Source organism: Papaver somniferum, chromosome 2 (genome assembly GCF_003573695.1).
Source record: "Papaver somniferum cultivar HN1 chromosome 2, ASM357369v1, whole genome shotgun sequence".
Taxonomy (NCBI): Eukaryota; Viridiplantae; Streptophyta; class Magnoliopsida; order Ranunculales; family Papaveraceae; genus Papaver; species Papaver somniferum.
This window is the reverse complement of record NC_039359.1, coordinates 69883837-69902454: the sequence shown is the minus strand read 5'-3', so window position 1 is coordinate 69902454 and position 18618 is coordinate 69883837. Positions and strand designations below refer to the sequence as shown.

General features: G+C 33.2%; 1 protein-coding gene across 1 annotated transcript; it reads right to left on the bottom strand.

Moving 5' to 3' along the window:
- Positions 1 to 10096: 10096 nt before the first annotated feature.
- On the bottom strand, positions 10097 to 18099 carry LOC113347965 (serine/threonine protein phosphatase 2A 55 kDa regulatory subunit B beta isoform-like). Its single transcript, XM_026591656.1, has 14 exons — positions 17635 to 18099; positions 15532 to 15635; positions 15337 to 15432; positions 15126 to 15245; positions 14365 to 14577; positions 13766 to 13857; positions 13547 to 13665; positions 12545 to 12668; positions 12241 to 12364; positions 11395 to 11463; positions 11193 to 11284; positions 11023 to 11100; positions 10786 to 10841; positions 10097 to 10296 (listed from the first exon to the last, which is right to left on the bottom strand). The coding sequence occupies exons 1-14, from the start codon at positions 17792 to 17794 to the stop codon at positions 10160 to 10162; spliced, it is 1584 nt and encodes a 527-aa protein (XP_026447441.1). The 5' UTR covers positions 17795 to 18099; the 3' UTR covers positions 10097 to 10159.
- Positions 18100 to 18618: the final 519 nt, after the last annotated feature.

The window sequence follows — 18618 nt, the reverse complement described above, 5'->3', positions numbered from 1 at the left end:
GAATCAATCCGAGCTAATTTAAGTTGAATCGAGGAGAGGGAAGCTTAGTAGAGCTTTGATACCCAAGGCCTCACCTTATTAGGAGGCGGCGCAGTCACGCATTCAACTCACAGAAACCATCATGAACTTTGAAGTGTGCTTAAAGAGCAACCAATATTTTTCGAACGAGTTTCCTATTAAGCTCGTTACCCTATCGGTCTCGTTCTATTCCAAATTTTAAAGCTTGGGTTCGCGTTAGGTTTCGTTTTCCTAAGGCGGGAAAGAAGGGAGCGGTGATGAAATCTGAACCCTTATCTTGTATTGGCCAGGCCTTGCCCTTTACTAGGAATTTAAAAACAGTCCAAATTCGTCCTCAATCAATGAATCACCTTAAGGAATACAGTAAACCCGCTGACAGGAGATTCGCGAGTGTTTCGATGGACTTACCTCCCGTACCAGACGGGGGATGAACCGTTGAAGTCGACTCGGGCCACGACTCCTATGTCATGTACGAACCCGAGGGGCCGAGACGATATAGTAATCTTCGTCCTTCCCTGCACACAGTTTATATAAATTTTTTTTTTTTTAATAATACCCTTCCGTAGGGTTAAAAAAAGAATAAAGTCCAATTGTCCAGAATAAAGTCCAAATAAAAAGTCCAAAAATTATGAAAAATAAAGCCTTTTTACAAATCCTAAAAAAAAATTATGTCTTTTTTTTTTTTTCTCTTTTAGCTTTTAGCTTTAAGCTTTTTGTTCCCAAATCCTTAGTATTCCACTTCGAACCTGTAAATCAAAGACACAAAAAGAAACGTAAAAAGGAACAAATAATAGTAAAAAAAATAATAAAAACCTAAAAATTCTACCTAAGCACAAATCCGCGTCGGCGGCGCCAAAATGATTAAAGATTTAATGGGGGTTGTAGTATTAGTAGTAAGGATGGTTCGAACTCTAAGACTTGTGAAGGTGAAGGATTTTTAGATTTATAAAAATTATATACAAAAATATTGACAAATTGGTAGAGAGGTATTGGGACTAGGATTCCGCCAAATTCATTTCTTAAGGTTCAAATAATAATTCTTTTATCAATAATAGCTCGAAAAATATATTAAATATATCGACTCTAATTTATTGCCAAGATAGATTCTCAAAATATTAGGTGTAAATGTTAAGCATGGGACATCAAATCATCTAAGCTAAGCATGACCCATCAAATCAAATCACAACTAATTAATTTAAATCATAAGTTCAATTAAAATTAATGCAAAAGTCATGAAAAGAATTAGATATAATTACCCAAGTGTGAAATAAGGCTTCCTCCATCGCCCCAGTGTTGGGGTTTAGCTCCTCATATTCATCATAATCTCAAAATACATGTATAAAGCTCAAAAGTTGATTAAAGGGAGTAAAACAATTGAACAGAAAAACCGCAACAGAAATAATTGTTGCAAAGGCGATGTTCAACCGTTACAAAAGGAACGATAAAAAGCTGAAGTGTCGTTGTCGCGCGTTGTAACTACGACTGTCAATAAACGACGGTTCTTGCAAGTCTGTTCTTCGTGTTCTTCATCTTCATCATGAACAGCAGAAGCAGCAGAGAGAATTGGTGATTCTTCCTCTGCAGCTTCCTCTCTTCTCCTCCCCACTCTCGACACCCTCTCTAGTAGACCCAAAGAGCCTATTTATACCCAACAACAGCTCCAAATCTCGCCAATAACTCCAATATAATTCTTCATTATGCGGGCAGTGAATAACAATATTTTCCGAATATTTTCTTACCAAACTTGGAATTTCTTGCGTAAACTTCCTCCCTCCACGCTCCGAATCGATTCTTCACGACCCAAAGTGATGCTCGAGCCATTCCACATCATCAGAACACGTCCATAACTCTCCATGAAGCGTGATTATCATCCTCCATTGCATGCTTGCCCTGTTTTGAACTCGAGAATCAAAACACGTATTCCAGCCAAGTTTGATCGAAACCACCACCCAAACTTTGTTCCTTATGCCAAATCACATCTTTCTCCCAATTTTCAGCGATTGAATCGCACTCTAACCCATTCATTTTGACAATCAAAATTCTGCCAGTTGAAAACTTCATTTCCCGCCAAAAACACAAATTCAAATTGTTGAAAAAGGTGCCCCTTATCCAGAGTGCTGGGGTGCGAATATCAATTGGGGTTGAAATAGTAATTTTTCTGGGTTCCTCTGGGACGCTTCCGGTGCATTTCTGGGGTACCTACGGTACATTTCTCCGGGGTGTAAAACACTGCTTTTTGAGCCCATTTCGCCACAAGGGCTTATTTCTCTAAAATTTCCTACAAGAACACAAAATAACACAATAAGTACTTAATCGAGTCTAATAATACAGAAAATTGAGAAAAAAATAGACACATAAATGCGTCTATCACATACTTGTAAAAAAAACTTAAACATACTCCCCTTTTTCTCCTTGCCTTAATAATTGTGCAAATTACAAATGGCTCAACTAATTTGGGACGGAGGGAGTATGTATACTAGTGGTAATATGTAGTATACTAGTAGTAACTAGTATACTAGTAGTAATATGTAGTAACTAGTATACTAGTAATATTACATACTAATAGTAATATCTAGTATACTAGTAGTAATATGTTATATATTAATATGTAGTAACTAGTATAGTAGTAGTAATATGTGGTATACTAGTAATAATATGTAGTAACTAGTATACTAGTAGTAATATGTACTCCCTCTGTTTTTGAAAGACCGTCCTCTATTCCTTTTTTGTCAGTTTCAAAATTGTGTCCAGCTTCTGTTTATAGTCATACTTTTTCAATGAACTCTCTAATATACCCTTGAATTTTTATAATCATAAATCCATTTTTAACGTGACCCAATCTAAAATATTAAAGAAATTAGTATAATTGAGGAAACATATATATCATTCATTCCTTTTAAGAAAATATACATTTAACTCTAAAAATTAAATTGGTTATAAAATTTATACTTCATAAATTCGATATCTTTTAAAAAAAAAATTATATTTCGTATTTATAATTCTCACAACAATTTTGAATAGTCTTTATTGCTAACATTTTTATTAAAATAAAATAGGTAAGTAACTAAGGGTAGTCAAGTAAAATAATATGGTCTTCTTAATATTTTGAGAAAGTCAAAGCGGACTGTCTTTGTGAAACTGAGGGAGTAGTATACTAGTAGTAATATGTAATAACTAGTATACTAGTAGTAATATGTTATATATTAATATGTGGTAACTAGTATACTAGTAGTAATAAGTAGTATAGTAGTATACTAGTAGTAATATGTAGTATACTAGTAGTAATATGTAGTAATATGTAGTAACTAGTATACTAGTAGTAATATGTTATATATTAATATGTAGTAACTAGTATACTAGTAACAAATATATACTAGTACTATTATACTAGTAGTAATATGTAGTATACTAGTAGTAATTAGTACTAGTAGTAATATGTTATATATTGATACTACATATTAATATTGATACTACATATTAATATGTAGTATCAATATGTTATGTTCAATACTGTTATGTTATGTATTGATACTACATATTGATATGTAGTATGTTATATATTGATATGTGGTATGTTTGATATATAGTATGTTATATATTGATACGTAGTATCTTATGTATTGATATTACATATCAAAAATTGTTATGTATTGATATTACATGTTACTACTAGTTACTAGTATACTAATATGCTAGTATATAGTATACTACTAGTACTAGTTACTACTAGTATATTAGTATAGTGTATACTAGTATATAATATACTACTAGTACTAGTTACTACTAGTATAATAGTATACTAGTTACTAGTATATTACTAGTATACTACTATAGTAGTTACTACTAGTAAAGTAGTTACTTAATTTACTAGTAACAAATTAGTAAGATATTTTTGTTACTACTAGTATAGTACATATTAATATGTAGTATCACCGTATTGATATTGCTAGTATATAGCAACATACTACTAGTAATATTTACATGTGTTGATACTAATTAGACCTGGAAGGGTGTTTTAGGCAGTTAGAAAATACACTTTTTAATCTCCATGAAGTTTTTGTATTAGAGAGTAAATAATCTAGTCGGACTACGAAGTAAATGTTTTTCATGGGTGGACTAGCCATTAACTGGGTCATGAAATATTGGACTAAACAGTAATTCCTACACATGTCTACACATGTAGTATACTAGTAGTAATATGTAGTATACTAGTAGTAATATGTAGTAACTAGTATACTAGTAGTAATATGTAGTATACTAATAGTAATATGTAGTAACTAGTATACTAGTAGTAATATATGTTATATATTAATATGTAGTAACTAGTATACTATTAGTAATATGTAGTATACTAGTAGTAATATGTAGTAACTAGTAGTAATATGTAGTATAGTAGTATACTAGTAGTAATATGTAGCATACTAGTAGTATACTAGTAGTAATATGTTATATATTAATATGTAGTAACTAGTATACTAGTAGTAATATGTAGTATAGTACTAGTAATATGTAGTATACTAGTAGTAATTAGTACTAGTAGTAATATGTATATATTAATATGTAGTAACTAGTATACTAGTAGTAATATGTAGTATACTAGTAATAATATGTAGTTACTAGTATACTAGTAGTAATATGTTACGTATTGATACTACATATTAATATGTAGTATCAATATGTTATGTTCAATACTGTTATGTTATGTATTGATACTACATATTGATATGTAGTATGCTATATATTGATATGTGGTATGTTTGATATGTAGTATGTTATATATTGATACGTAGTATCTTATGTATTGATACTACATATCAAAAAATTGTTATGTATTGATACTACATGTAACTACTAGTTACTAGTATACTAATATGCTAGTATATAGTATACTACTAGTACTAGTTACTACTAGTATACTAGTAGTTATTAGTATACTACTATACTAGTTACTACTAGTAAAGTAGTTACTTAATTTACTAGTAACAAATTAGTAAGATATTTTTGTTACTACTAGTATAGTACATATTAATATGTAGTATCACCGTATTGATATTACTAGTATGTAGCAACATACTACTAGTAATATTTACATGTGTTGTTACTAATTAGACCTGGAAGGGTGTTTTAGGCAGTTAAAAAATACATTTTACAATCTCCATGAAGTTTTTGTATTAGAGAGTAAATAATCTAGTCGTACTACGGAGTAAATTTTTTTCAAGGGTGGACTAGCCATTAACTGGGTCATGAAATATTGGACTAAACAGTAATTCCTACACATGCCTACACATGTAGTATACTAGTATTAATATGCAGTATACTAGTAGTAGTATGTATTAACTAGGATACTAGTAGTAATATGTAGTATACTAGTAGTAATATGTAGTAACTAGTATACTAGTAGTAATAAGTTATATATTAATATGTAGTAAGTAGTATACTAGTAGTCAGGCCTGTCAATGGAAGAATATCCGTCGGATATTTAGAAATCCGATATCCGACAGGTTAAGCACTACCGGATATTCGATATCCGATAATATCCTACAGGATATCAAAATCAGATATCGATTCCAATAGGCTAAGCTGTCGGATATCCGATAAATATTTGATAATATCCGATTATAACAAAAAATCTTAAAAACCCTTGTAAAACATTTTCATAATTGACACTTATCGGATATTTATCCGACAATATCTGATACTAGACTCGAAATTAGGATAAATTACAAATAAGTTCTTATACTATCGGATATCGAATATTAACATTTCGGATGGGGTCTAATCCGTTTCCGATATGTTAAGGAAGAAATATCCGATAAAATATTTAATCCGATATCCGATAAAACGGATAAAATCCTATAGGATCTCGAATAATCGGAAACGGATACCGGATATCGGACAAATATTGACAGGCCTACTAGTAGTAATATGTAGTAACTAGTATACTAGTAACAACTAGTATACTAGTAGTAATATGTTATATATTGATACTACATATCAATATGTAACATGTTATATATTGATACTACATATTAATATTGATACTACTTATTAATATGTAGTATGTTATATATTGATACTACACATTAATATGTAGTATCAATATGTTATGTTCAATACTGTTATGTTATGTATTGATACTACATATTGATATGTAGTATGTTATGTATTGATACTACATATCAATATGTAGTAAGTTATATACTGATATGTAGTATGTTTGATATGTAGTATGTTATATATTGATTTGTAGTATCTTATGTATTGATACGACATATCAAAAAATTGTTATGTATTGATACTACATGTTACTACTAGTACTAGTTACTAGTATACTAGTATAGTGTATACTAGTATATAATATACTACTAGTACTAGTTACTACTAGTATACTAGTTACTAGTATATTACTAGTATACTACTCCCTCCCTCTCCAATATAAAGGCCGAGAAGTAAAATTCTTTAGTCCCAATACATAGGCATAAAAACGATTCCAACGTGATTTCTTCCATATTTACCCTTATTAAAGAGCATGATGTTAACAAACTTAGTTAATGCTTTTTAGTAATTCCCAAGAACAATTCCACTTTTCAACATTTTAGTGGGATAAAAACTCTTAATAAATTTAAATTTTCCATATTTCCTAGATAAATGTATTGGAATTGATGAGAGTAAATCAGGGAACATTAGGAAAATTTATAAAAACCAAAAATTTTCTTATTCTAAGAAAATTCCACTTTTCCGCGTATATATAGGAGACGGAGGGAGTAGTTACTAGTATAGTAGTAAAGTAGTTACTTAATTTACTAGTAACAAATTAATAAGATATTTTTGTTACTAATATGTAGTATCACCGTATTGATATTACTAGTATGTAGCAACATACTACTAGTAATATTTACATGTGTTGATACTAATTAGACCTGGAAGGGTGTTTTAGGCATTTAGAAAATACATTTTATAATCTCCACGAAGTTTTTGGACTAGAGAGTAAATAATCTCCACGAAGTTTTCGGACTAGGGAGTAAATGTTTTTTTACAGGTGGACTAGCCACTAACTGGGTCATGAAAAATTGGACTAAACAGTAATTCCTACACGTGTAGTATACTAGTAGTAATATGTAGTAACTAGTATACTAGTAGTAATATGTAGTATACTAGTAGTAACTAGTACTAGTGGTAATATGTTATATATTGATATGTACTAACTAGTATACTAGTAGTAACTAGTACTAGTGGTAATATGTTATATATTGATATGTACTAACTAGTATACTAGTAGTAATATACTAGTAGTAATATACTAGTAGTAATATGTAGTATACTAGTAGTAACTAGTACTAGTAGTAATATGTTATATATTGATATGTACTAACTAGTATACTAGTAGTAATATGTAGTATACTAGTAGTAATATGTAGTAACTAGTAGTAATATGTAGTAACTAGTATACTACTAGTAATATGTATAATAACTAGTATACTAGTACTAGTACACTAGTAGTAATATGTAGTATACTAGTATACTAGTAGTAATATGCAGTATACTAGTAGTAATTAGTACTAGTAGCAATATGTTATATATTGATACTACATATTAATATGTTATATATTGATATAAATATGTAGTATCAATACATATAACAGTATTGAACATAACATATTGATACTACATATCAATATGTAGTATGTTATGTATTGATACTACATATCAATATGTAGTATGGTATATATTGATATGTAGTATGTTACATATTGATATGTAGTGTGTTATATATTGATATGTAGTATCTTATGTATTGATACTACATGTTACTACTAGTACTAGTTACTAGTACACTAATATACTAGTATATTATATACTACTAGTACATAGTATACTACTAGTACTAGTTACTATTATATTACTAGTTACTAGTAATTATACTACTAGTATACTACTGTACTAGTTACTACTAGTAAAGTAGTTACTTATTTTACTAGTAACAAATTAGTAAGATATTTTTGTTACTACTAATATAGTATATATTAATATGTAGTATCATCGTATTGATACTAATATCACCGTATTGATATTACTAGTATATAGCAACATACTACTAGTAATATTTAAATGTGTTGATACTAATTAGATCTGGAAGGGTGTTTTAGGCATTTAAAAAATACACTTTTTAATCTCCACGAAGTTTTTGGATTAGAGAGTAAATAATCTAGTCCAAAAACATGGAGTAAATGTTTTTCACGGATGGACTAGCCATTAACTGGGTCATGAAAAATTGGACTAAACAGTAATTCCTACTAAACTAATGCCCTACCGTATCTATATCTATCTACAAGTCTATAACTTGTATCTATATCTATTTACAAGTCTTTATACTCCCTACACCCACTCACAGTTCTTTCTACCTCTCTACATTTTCAACTAACTCTGCTAGAAATCAAAACTGCTTTCTTATTATAAGTTGTTGTAAATATGTTACAGGAAATATTAAAATAATATACCTTTGCTTGACTTAGGATGGTCATGATGATATCTTATTGCTTGTGGATCTAAATTATGTCTCGTGTGAAATCGTGTCTGTGAACCAACGTCGACACATTTGGGGATACTTAAGGGTAAGTTGTCGATGATTTTAATGTCAGATGGAAGGTTGTAATGCATAGTTTATTGATGATTTTAATTAATCTCAACACATTTGGGGACACTTAAGGGTAATTTAGTCATTACATTTTATTTTTTTTCTGATAAGGGGTCTTTCAAATTACTTCATAATGTTTTATTTATTTAATTTTTTGAGTATCCCCCAATTTATGATGGTATCCCCCAATTGTGGGTTCTTTATTTGCATTGGAGAATGCAAATATTCATTGTTTTTTAAACTTCTCTCTTTACATTTTATTTGTTTTTTCAATTTCTCATGCCAATGATTGGCTCTTATCTTGTACATAAGTGCACAAGATAACAAAACCCTTCTTTCTATATTAGCCGTCCGTAGGTGCTCGTTCCTATATTAGAATGAAGGCTATTATTAGGGCGTCACCATCCAATAGAGGGGCTTCACTTGGATATTCAGTGACCAAAAATATGATTATGGGGTACTTTTGATTCAATAGCAACTATCCAAGTTACCCTTCAATCAAAATTAAAACTTAAAAACAGAAACAAAACCTAATTTTTATTCTTCATTCTTCACATTTCAATTGCTCTTCTTCTTCCTCTCCTCTTTCTCTTCATCCTTTTCATCGTAAATCCATTTGAATTCATTTCATCGAACAAACTCATGGTGTATGTAAGGTAATAATCGAACATACCCATCTTTGTTTACTTGTTTTTGTGCTTAAAATAGGTTAGATTGAATGGAATCGAAGTAAAATTAGGGTTTTAGTTACTTTTTGCTAGTGTTACGTCTGGATACGTTACTTGATTTTTCAACCGTAATTTAGTTTTTGAAGAACTTACGTCTAGGTTTAGTTCAATTCAACCGTAAACTTTGATTTGCATGTTGTATTACGTCTAGGTTTAGTTTACTGAGTTTTCCTTTCGTCAATCTAGCCGTAAATTTCAATTTTACGTCCAGGTTCCTTTTAATTCCAACCGTAGAAACTGATTTTACGTCCAGGTTTGGGTTGATTCCAACCGTAGAAATTGGTTTTACATCCAGGTTTGAATTGATTCCAACCGTAAAAATTAATTATTATCTAATAAAATTGAATTAAATTAGAATTAATTAAAGGGTTGTTCGGTCACTACACAATTATTTGAGATAAGGAGTTTTTATATTACTTCTGGGTGACCTGTTTTTGTCCTATTAGGTGACACCCCTCTAATGAAATGTGACGCCCCGATAGTACCCTTCATTAGAATTGCCAATGTACACGTTCTACTAGAATTTAATTTTGTGCACACTTTTTTAGAGAGTAAGTAATTTCCTAGAGAGTACGCAAAACAAGCGAACACGCATGTATGTGGGGATTTCTAGGGGTGGAGGTCGGGACGGGAGCGGAAACCACCAAAATTATGTGTTTGATTTTGTTTAAAATCAGGGCCTGTGTAGAAGGGTCGATAAGACAAGAAGACAAAATTGCAAGAAAAGATTTTTTATTAAGCCCAAAACAAGACACATTCAATGCCATTATCTCTCTAACTATGCATAATACATGTACAGACTGTTTGCAGCAGCACAGGCAATTGCATTCTCAGTTGGGTGCCACGCTAGATGAAGCAACTTTGTTGTGAAATCAAATGCACTTCCATTTGTATCGATAGGACTAGCATCCCCACCTGTTACAAGACACAATGAACACTCTGAATGACTGGTTTTGAGAACGTTGCAATTTCAGAATCAAGTTTTCAGAAAGCGGGATATAACTGAAAGCTCTCAAATTGTATTCTCAATACGCCACTATATTTCAAGAAGTTAGATGGGAAACACTAGAAACTATTTCAAAATCTGAACAGCTACAGAATGAAATACAGTTTCACAGAAAACTCAAAAAGTTCTTCTTTCCAATTTAAGACTTTGGAGTTTGGACTGGTTTATAAGTGTTCCATTCGAATTATCCATTTCTGAAATATATGCTAGCTGAAGGCTTTATTTTTATGGGTTCTGAGTATCCCTAATTTCTTTGTCTTCAAAACTAGAACATTGTATTTCATAATGAACTAAAAGTCAGCTAAAGAGAACCAATATTATGGAACCCTGTGAGCTACCAATACGCTATAGACCACACCAGCATAATAAAAATGAAACATAAGCAGAATAACACTAACCTCGCCGCACCGCACCGGTGCATCTTGCAGGCTTTGGAGGGGTTTGAACTTGCCTCCTAAACAAGATCACAAGTAGGGCGTTAAGAAAACTCAAAGTCGGTGATCAGCGTAAACCTTTAAAATAAACATAATAATCTTTGAAGTAATTCTAGCGCAGGAAATGATGATGTATTATCATGTCTACCAATACCCTTCTAATGGACATGCTTTAGCAAACTTAATAAAGTTGTCACATACCTAACAGGGTTTTTGCTTGCTTCTAGAGTTGTTGCCTCTGTGCTACCAGAAGCACAACCAAACACGCGAAATAGATTGCTGGAATCAGAAAAACAGAGTTAGCACCATGTTTAATTGCAGCAGCAGCATGATATTAGGTTTCAGAAGATTATGGAAATGGAAAAGCAGACCTGTACGATCCCGTTGCAATCCGCGATCCATCTCCACTCAGACAACATTCGAATTTGTCAAAGATCGAGTCATTTTCGTATAAATCACAGAGCTGATAGAGGTTTAAATTCGTTATAAACCGTTGTTAAAGAATGACTTGGTATCATTAGATCATGTATGACCAAGTCTGTAATGAGTATAAGTTATTTCGAGAACACCCACCTTAGGCCTTAAATATTCATGAACCTCGAAAGTGGCAACTGGACCAGAATCCATATTTATGTCCCATAGCTGTTAATTAAGAAAGGCAATTTGAATGAGTTTATATCATGCTTAAGGAAATATATAAAAACGTTAACAGACGCTATCCATCAAAATCCATTTAGAAACTTTTGACTTGTTATGATTTTTAGAAGATAATGTATGTACATAAGATTTAATCATTTCAAGCTATATGGTATAATTTCTAACCAAACAAGCATAGAAACCTGAATTATGGTATAACAGAAAGAACATGCTTAAAAGTTGAACCACAAGCCATGCATTGTACCAGAACCAGAGAGAGAGGGATCATCAATCCATTAGTTCAAATAGCAGCAGTTTTCTTATCGTAAATTTAACTGGATCACTTTGTTTACTTAATCATATACCAAATGCAGTTCCAAGATCCTCTAGATAGGTGACAGCTTTCAAATCATGTCTCGTGAAAGCATTAATAAAACTTGCCTCCAAGACATAACTACTATATTGCGAATGCTATAAACACTAGCAGGACGAGGAAGGGAGTCCTAGTCAACCTTGTCTAGGACTTCTTGTTATGCTCGCTGCTAAATCTTAACAAGCTAGAAGGAATAGTCCGCCAGCAGATACAAAATAAAGGTTTGTTGATGGAAAGAGCTACCGTTAAAAGAATGTTGGGATGCTACCGCATGATTTCGTTACTAATGTTAATGATACTAGGTTTTTCAAGGTGATAACACCTTTTAGGAGTTTTCAGAAACATGTCTGACGCAGTTAAAATAATTCAAGTTACCAACACGATCCAACAGATAAAGTAAAGATGTGAACCTTAAGAGTCATGTAATCACGGCTTAGTATGTGTCTTCCGTCCTTTACAAACTTAACATCTGAAATGGAGGCGATAATCTCCGTGAAAAAAGACTTCGAACCGGGTGATTCTTGCTCCTCAAACCTGTGACGATATATAGTATTGGCTAACACATCAAAACACACACAAAACCATAGCAAAACAGAAGATTGAGGCAATGAAAATGGTGATGATGTGTTTGCTACTAATGATGTGTTCAATGCAAATATAAATTAAGCCAACTCCATGCAGTATATGAGTAGATCCTAGGAATGGGTGACTTACAATTTCGTATGAGTATCACATAAAGCAGATTGCCGTAAATCAATAAGTCGAACTGAACCCTTTGAGCTACTATATGCTAACATATTACAATGCGTAGGATGGAACTCAGCTGATGTGATCACCTCTGCAATAGATACAACAAATTACTGTAAGATCATCAAAAGAAAGAGTCTGGAAAAGTTAAACGCACTATTACATGTGAAAAAAAGCACAAACAAGAGGTTGCCTGCACAAGACAGAAAGTATGAATTGCAACCCTTTAAAAAATGACTTAAGGATCTTACAAAAAAATACACTAGTGTGTCAAGCCAAGAGTGCTTCCTGACACGTGACTGGATCACATGGCTCCTAAATACGTACCCTATTATTAGCTATCCTAATGCAACCCTGGTCCCTGGAAGTAAGTAATGACTAAACTTCAAAAACCTGTCCCTCAGATGTCCCATCATCCTTTCAGGCAAATTGACCTTCTGAGCCAGTTAATCTCATCCAATTCCTATTGTTCTTCGCTTAAGTTGGAACCAAGCATCTCTTTGCCAGAACAATGTCAACATACAAGGCCTTCATCGAGAAGACCCTCTGAGGCATTTATTCTCATCCAGTTCCTATTGTTCCTCACTTAAGTTGGACTCTCAAATATGTTGATGTAAGACCAAGTGTTTCTTTGCGAAAACAATGTCAAAATACAAGGCCTTCATCAAAAAGCTCCCATTTGTAGCCTATATTGTCTCTCCCATCTACTATATAACCTTAACATAAGTGAATGCTCAGCTAATCAAGATACATAAAATAAACATTAACATTAACTGCTTATTTATTTTCCCATGTACATGAATATGCAAAGAAAGTGTGGTGGTGATCAACAATAAAAGCACTTTGCATTCACAACATTAACAATTGCTACACCGTTTCTAGCAAATGGGATCATGAAGTACTAAAGTACAGAACAAAATGAACCAAACAATTAATACAAGTTACAACTACGATAAAATTTTGACATACCAGTTAGATCCTCCATGTTTTTAGGCTTCACGTCAACAATATTAAAACTTTGGCTGCTTACTTCCAGGTTCCAAAGATTTATCCGCAGATCATCAGCTGATATAAAGGTCTCCCCATCACTGTAGAAAACGTGATTATTAAATAGTATGTAAACTTGTGATATGAAGAATAGAGACTACATATAGGGTCACCAAACACAGAAAGTGTACTATAATTCACCTGTTATTTGAAATTGAGTTGATGTGATAATCATGAGCATGAGCATATACCCTGCGACATCTAGCCACTAGGCTTGTCTCATGGTTGGCTACCTAAATACCAATACTGCAAATGTTAGTGCTGCTGACAAGAAATCGTACACAGTAGTAATTAGGATATCCCCAAGAGATTATGAGGCGCACACTTTATCTGTGGGAAAAAAGACCACATTATGCAAATTACTACGGTTTTATAAAATTTGATCCTTTTTTAGGAACAGATAAAGAAAATATGAATGCACTGAATGTCTAAAATTGAGCTTGGATTTTGGTTCTCTAGCCCAATTTTCCTCACATATATTTGCTAACCAAAATTTACAGTAAAAGAGAACATCGAGATATTTTTATGTAACTGTAGCTAGAAAAAGGATAATTGGTTAGCGAAAAAGTAAGTGATGGTCATTTTGATAGGTCCATAAGAAACTTAGCATGTTGACTGGATGGGCTAGATGCTGAAAGACTGAGACTACGGTTCATTTATTCAAGACGAGACTTCAAAAAGCAAAAAACTTATAAAAATAGATAAATTTATTCAGATTAAGAGGTAGGAAAGAGCAATACCACTACAACAGGTAAATGTAGTGAAGGAACACCCCCAGGAGGAAAGGAGAAATCATTGCTCAAATAATTGTAGGATCTTTGTGGACTCCCTCCATTAGAAAGATATGGTTTTGGGCTGGTTGATGTGCTCGAACAAGCCATACTACCATTCCCAACAGTTTTCGAGGGATCAACATTCATCTCAGATATTTTCTTCACCTTCTTTTCTTGAACCTGCCCATGATCAAACAGGTATTAGGACCATTTATCTACACTCTACCAGTCAAAAAAACTCTGTTTACGGTAAACACCATTAACCTAGAATGCTAAGCGTATGCACGCCTATACAATAATTGACTCATCACATAGGTCCAATCTCATTGGGCCACCTGAGAACATCCAAATGTACCATGATTCTGAAGGATTGCACTATATATATATATAACAAAAAGAGAGATGGGCAAAGTTGGCCAATAAAGAGGGCCAAAAGCCAATCTGGGGACATTCGTTACAACTTCATTACCAAACCTGATCGTGATTTTCAGATGATATTTGGGTCCCTAACATAATCTTACAGTAGAAAATGGTATATGATGCTTCGCGTACGATACAATCAAAACTGACTGAGATAGTGAAGGAAATACTTCAAAGGACCAGCACACAACTCTAATCAATGGTAGTTCATACAAAGGCAAAACGGTATATTCGGTAAAAAAAAATATGCTCAAATTACATGATGAGGAATAATTATATAACGGTATTCTGACTTTCATACTCCTTACCTTCCAAAATTTAATTGTTTTATCATTAGTGGATAACAGAAAATCGGCCCCATTAGCTGTCTGGCACCATCTGATCTTTTTGATTTTCTCCTCTATTTCCAAACTCTTGAGATAGTCAAACTGAAGGACAAACCAAGGCAGTTTTTAGGTTAGTAGTCAGAATCTAAAAAGTAGAACAGAAAAGTCATTAGCAATAGCCAAAAAAACCTACCTCTGGTTCATGGCTTTGAAATTCAGTTTTATAGCGATACTCGGGATGCCTAATACTTCGGCAATCCATCTTTTCTTGATCTTTTCGGTCTTCATGCTACAAAATGCCAGATGGAAATTCAATGATGTTGCCAGGAACAAGATTTGAAACAGCATGCCGAGTATCAAATTATAAGAAGAGAATCAATGAACATACGTCACTTGCGTCAATCTTCTCAAATAGAACCACTCGACCCCCACGATCACCAGTAGCAAGATGATCCCCATTTTTATCAAACTCAATTGCTGAAATAATGTCAACTGCAGAAGGCAACAAGATAGTTAGCCTGCTAATGAACTTAGACGACACCTCAAGGTACATATAATAACAGGACAAAATCAATCTGCCATGCATTTGAGGTTTGTTTAGACTCTGCTTAACGAACAGGAAGGAGTAGAAATATCGGCAGATATACTTATTCTTGGAGCTGTTGTTGGGACCAATATTTTCTGAGATACAAAGGAGTTGATATTTTCTGGTTGTAGTTTTTCCTACCAAATTTAGTCTACAAGGTTTTTATACTCTTGCATTGCTGCTTGGATGCAGGTATTACTTCATCTCTAGAAACTGTATTCTTTAAAAATGTTCAACAGGTAGGTATTGCACACACGATCATTAGTTGCAGCTTGCAAACAGAATTAAGTTCTGAGAGAAAGATAAAACCTTTTCTGGCAACAAATTAACTAGTTCTGTTTCAAGGGTCATGCTTGACTCTGCAGGGCGCATCATTGACATGTTACATTGCACTGCCCATTTGACTCTTACACTAGCAAGCCTCCTTTCAGTAAGCAAAAGTCTTACCAAGACGAATCTCCATTTTAGATACTTAACACATATTGTCACCGCAGAGTAACGAGTTCCAATTATTTTAATTCTGAAGCCGATATGAGTTAAAAAATACCAAATACTTACAAACTTGGATTACGTCAAGGAACTACAGGAATCACTTGCAAGAGCTTATAAGAAAGGTTTGGTGGAGGCGAAATCCCCTAGGCTAAGGAAAAATTTCGACAATCACAGAGAAAAGGTTCACAGACACTTATTCACCACTGCGTGAACTAATTGCACTGGTTGACTCTTACACTGGCAAGCCTCCTTTCAGTAAGCAAAAATCTTACCAAGACGAATCACCATTTTAGATACTTAACACATATTGTCACCGCAAAGCAACGAGTTCCAATTATTTTAATTCTGAAGCTGATATGAGTTGAAAAATACCAAATACTTACAAACTTGGATTACGTCAAGGAACTACAGGAATCAGTTGCAAGAGCTTATAAGAAAGGTTTGGTGGAGGCGAAATCCCCTAGGCTAAGGAAAAACTTCGACAATCACAGAGAAAAGGTTCACAGACACTTATTCACCACTGCGTGAACTAATTTAACCGTGAAAAACTCTGATACCCCTCTTCACTATGTGTAGCCTAGCATCATCTCATCGAAAGCCAGCTTATTTCCAGACCTCTGAGCTTACACAAAACAACTTAACCAAAAGATTATCAACATATTTCCTTCAACACAAAACTCCCACACTTATTCCAAAAAAACCCCACCTATTCCACAAATCTACAAACTTGGATTAAGTCAAGGAACTACAGGAATCACTGCCAAGAGCTTACAAGAAAGGTCTGGTGGAGGTGCAATCCCCTAGGCTAAGGATACACTTTGACAGTCGCGAATAATAGGTTAACGGACACATATTCACCACTACATTTACTAAATGAACCATGAAAAACTCTGATACGCCTCCTCACTATAGGTAGCTAGTTAACACAGCATCATCTCACAGAAAGCCAGGTTATTTCAAGTCCTTTGAGCTTACACAAAACAAATTAATAACCGAAAGACTACCAACATATTTCCTTTAACCCAAAACCCCTCACCTTATCCAGAAATCAACTAAAAATTGTGCATGGAAGTCAACTACAATGGTTCACTGAATTCCTCCAGTTGACCTAATTTCAAAAGCCGAATACATCCGAATGACAATAACTCCTAAATTCCTAATGCAATACATTCTACACATAAAAATTAGCTCGAAGAAGCTTCTAACATTTTTTTTTTAACTTCCAATTGAATCCACCACATCAAACTTCCAGCATTATCAACAAAATCTCACATTTACCCCAAAAAAACTACCCAAAATCTAATCATCCAAAACCAGATCGGAAAAGCTTATAAAAACAACAATAAAAATCATTAAAAAAATCAAAATAAGAAAAAATTTAAAATTCATATACATAAACAAAGTAATAAATACCTTCTAGAACATCTTCACCAGCCGCCCGTTCACCAAAAACTTGAGAAAATTTCCACTCAAGATGTTGTTGTTGTTGTATTGATCCTTCCCCTTCTCCTTCTCCGCCACCACCACCACATCCTTCTCTTCCTGAACTAGTAGTTGATTCACTGTCATTCATGTTAATTGAAGAATTTCTTTCTAATTAATTAAAATCACTCTTTGTTTAGCTACTGCATCAATTGTTGGAAATAAATAAGATTATAATACTTCTTCCATGTAGAAATCCATTCAAATGTAGGGTTTTTTTCTTTTGGATTTCTACATGCAAACCAATTTCTTCACTAACTCTCTATCTATCTCAGATGATGATTTTAACAACAACAACCAATCTATCTATGTGTGTCTGTGCTTCTTCTTCTTCTTGTTTTTGTGTTTTGTTTTGGGGTTTTATCGGATGAAGAAAAAAAACGGAGCAGCAAAAAACCAGAGACAAAACAAAACACTTTATCTCTCTCCTGTATCTGTAAAAAAAAATGTTTTCCTTTAGTGATACGATACTTCTGGGTTTATGTAAACCATCTTACTACTGGTCTTGTTATAAGACACGTGGTATGTTCGGTGACTCATCCATTGGCAACTGATAAGGCACAAGGGTTGGTCACTCATGGTCATGGTGGACGCTGGACAAGCTTCGGCAAACTCTCTCTCGCAAAACTTCCCAACGTGTTTTCAGTAATTCTTCGCCTCCGATATTATAAACGAGAGTTACTTACCGCGGACATACCTGTAATAAAATGGTAAAATTATTGGGTGATCATATGAACCACCTTTGTATGTTTTTTTGAAGAGCCCATGGGCGGACCAACATGCTCCTAGTCAATATTACTAGGATTATCGATTATATGCTAAGAGTTTTTTTCTTTTATTACTAAGATTTTGAGAAAAAAAATTCGAGCGAAAGGAAAAAAACATGTTTGGGGAGTTGACAAAATAAACCCGTCA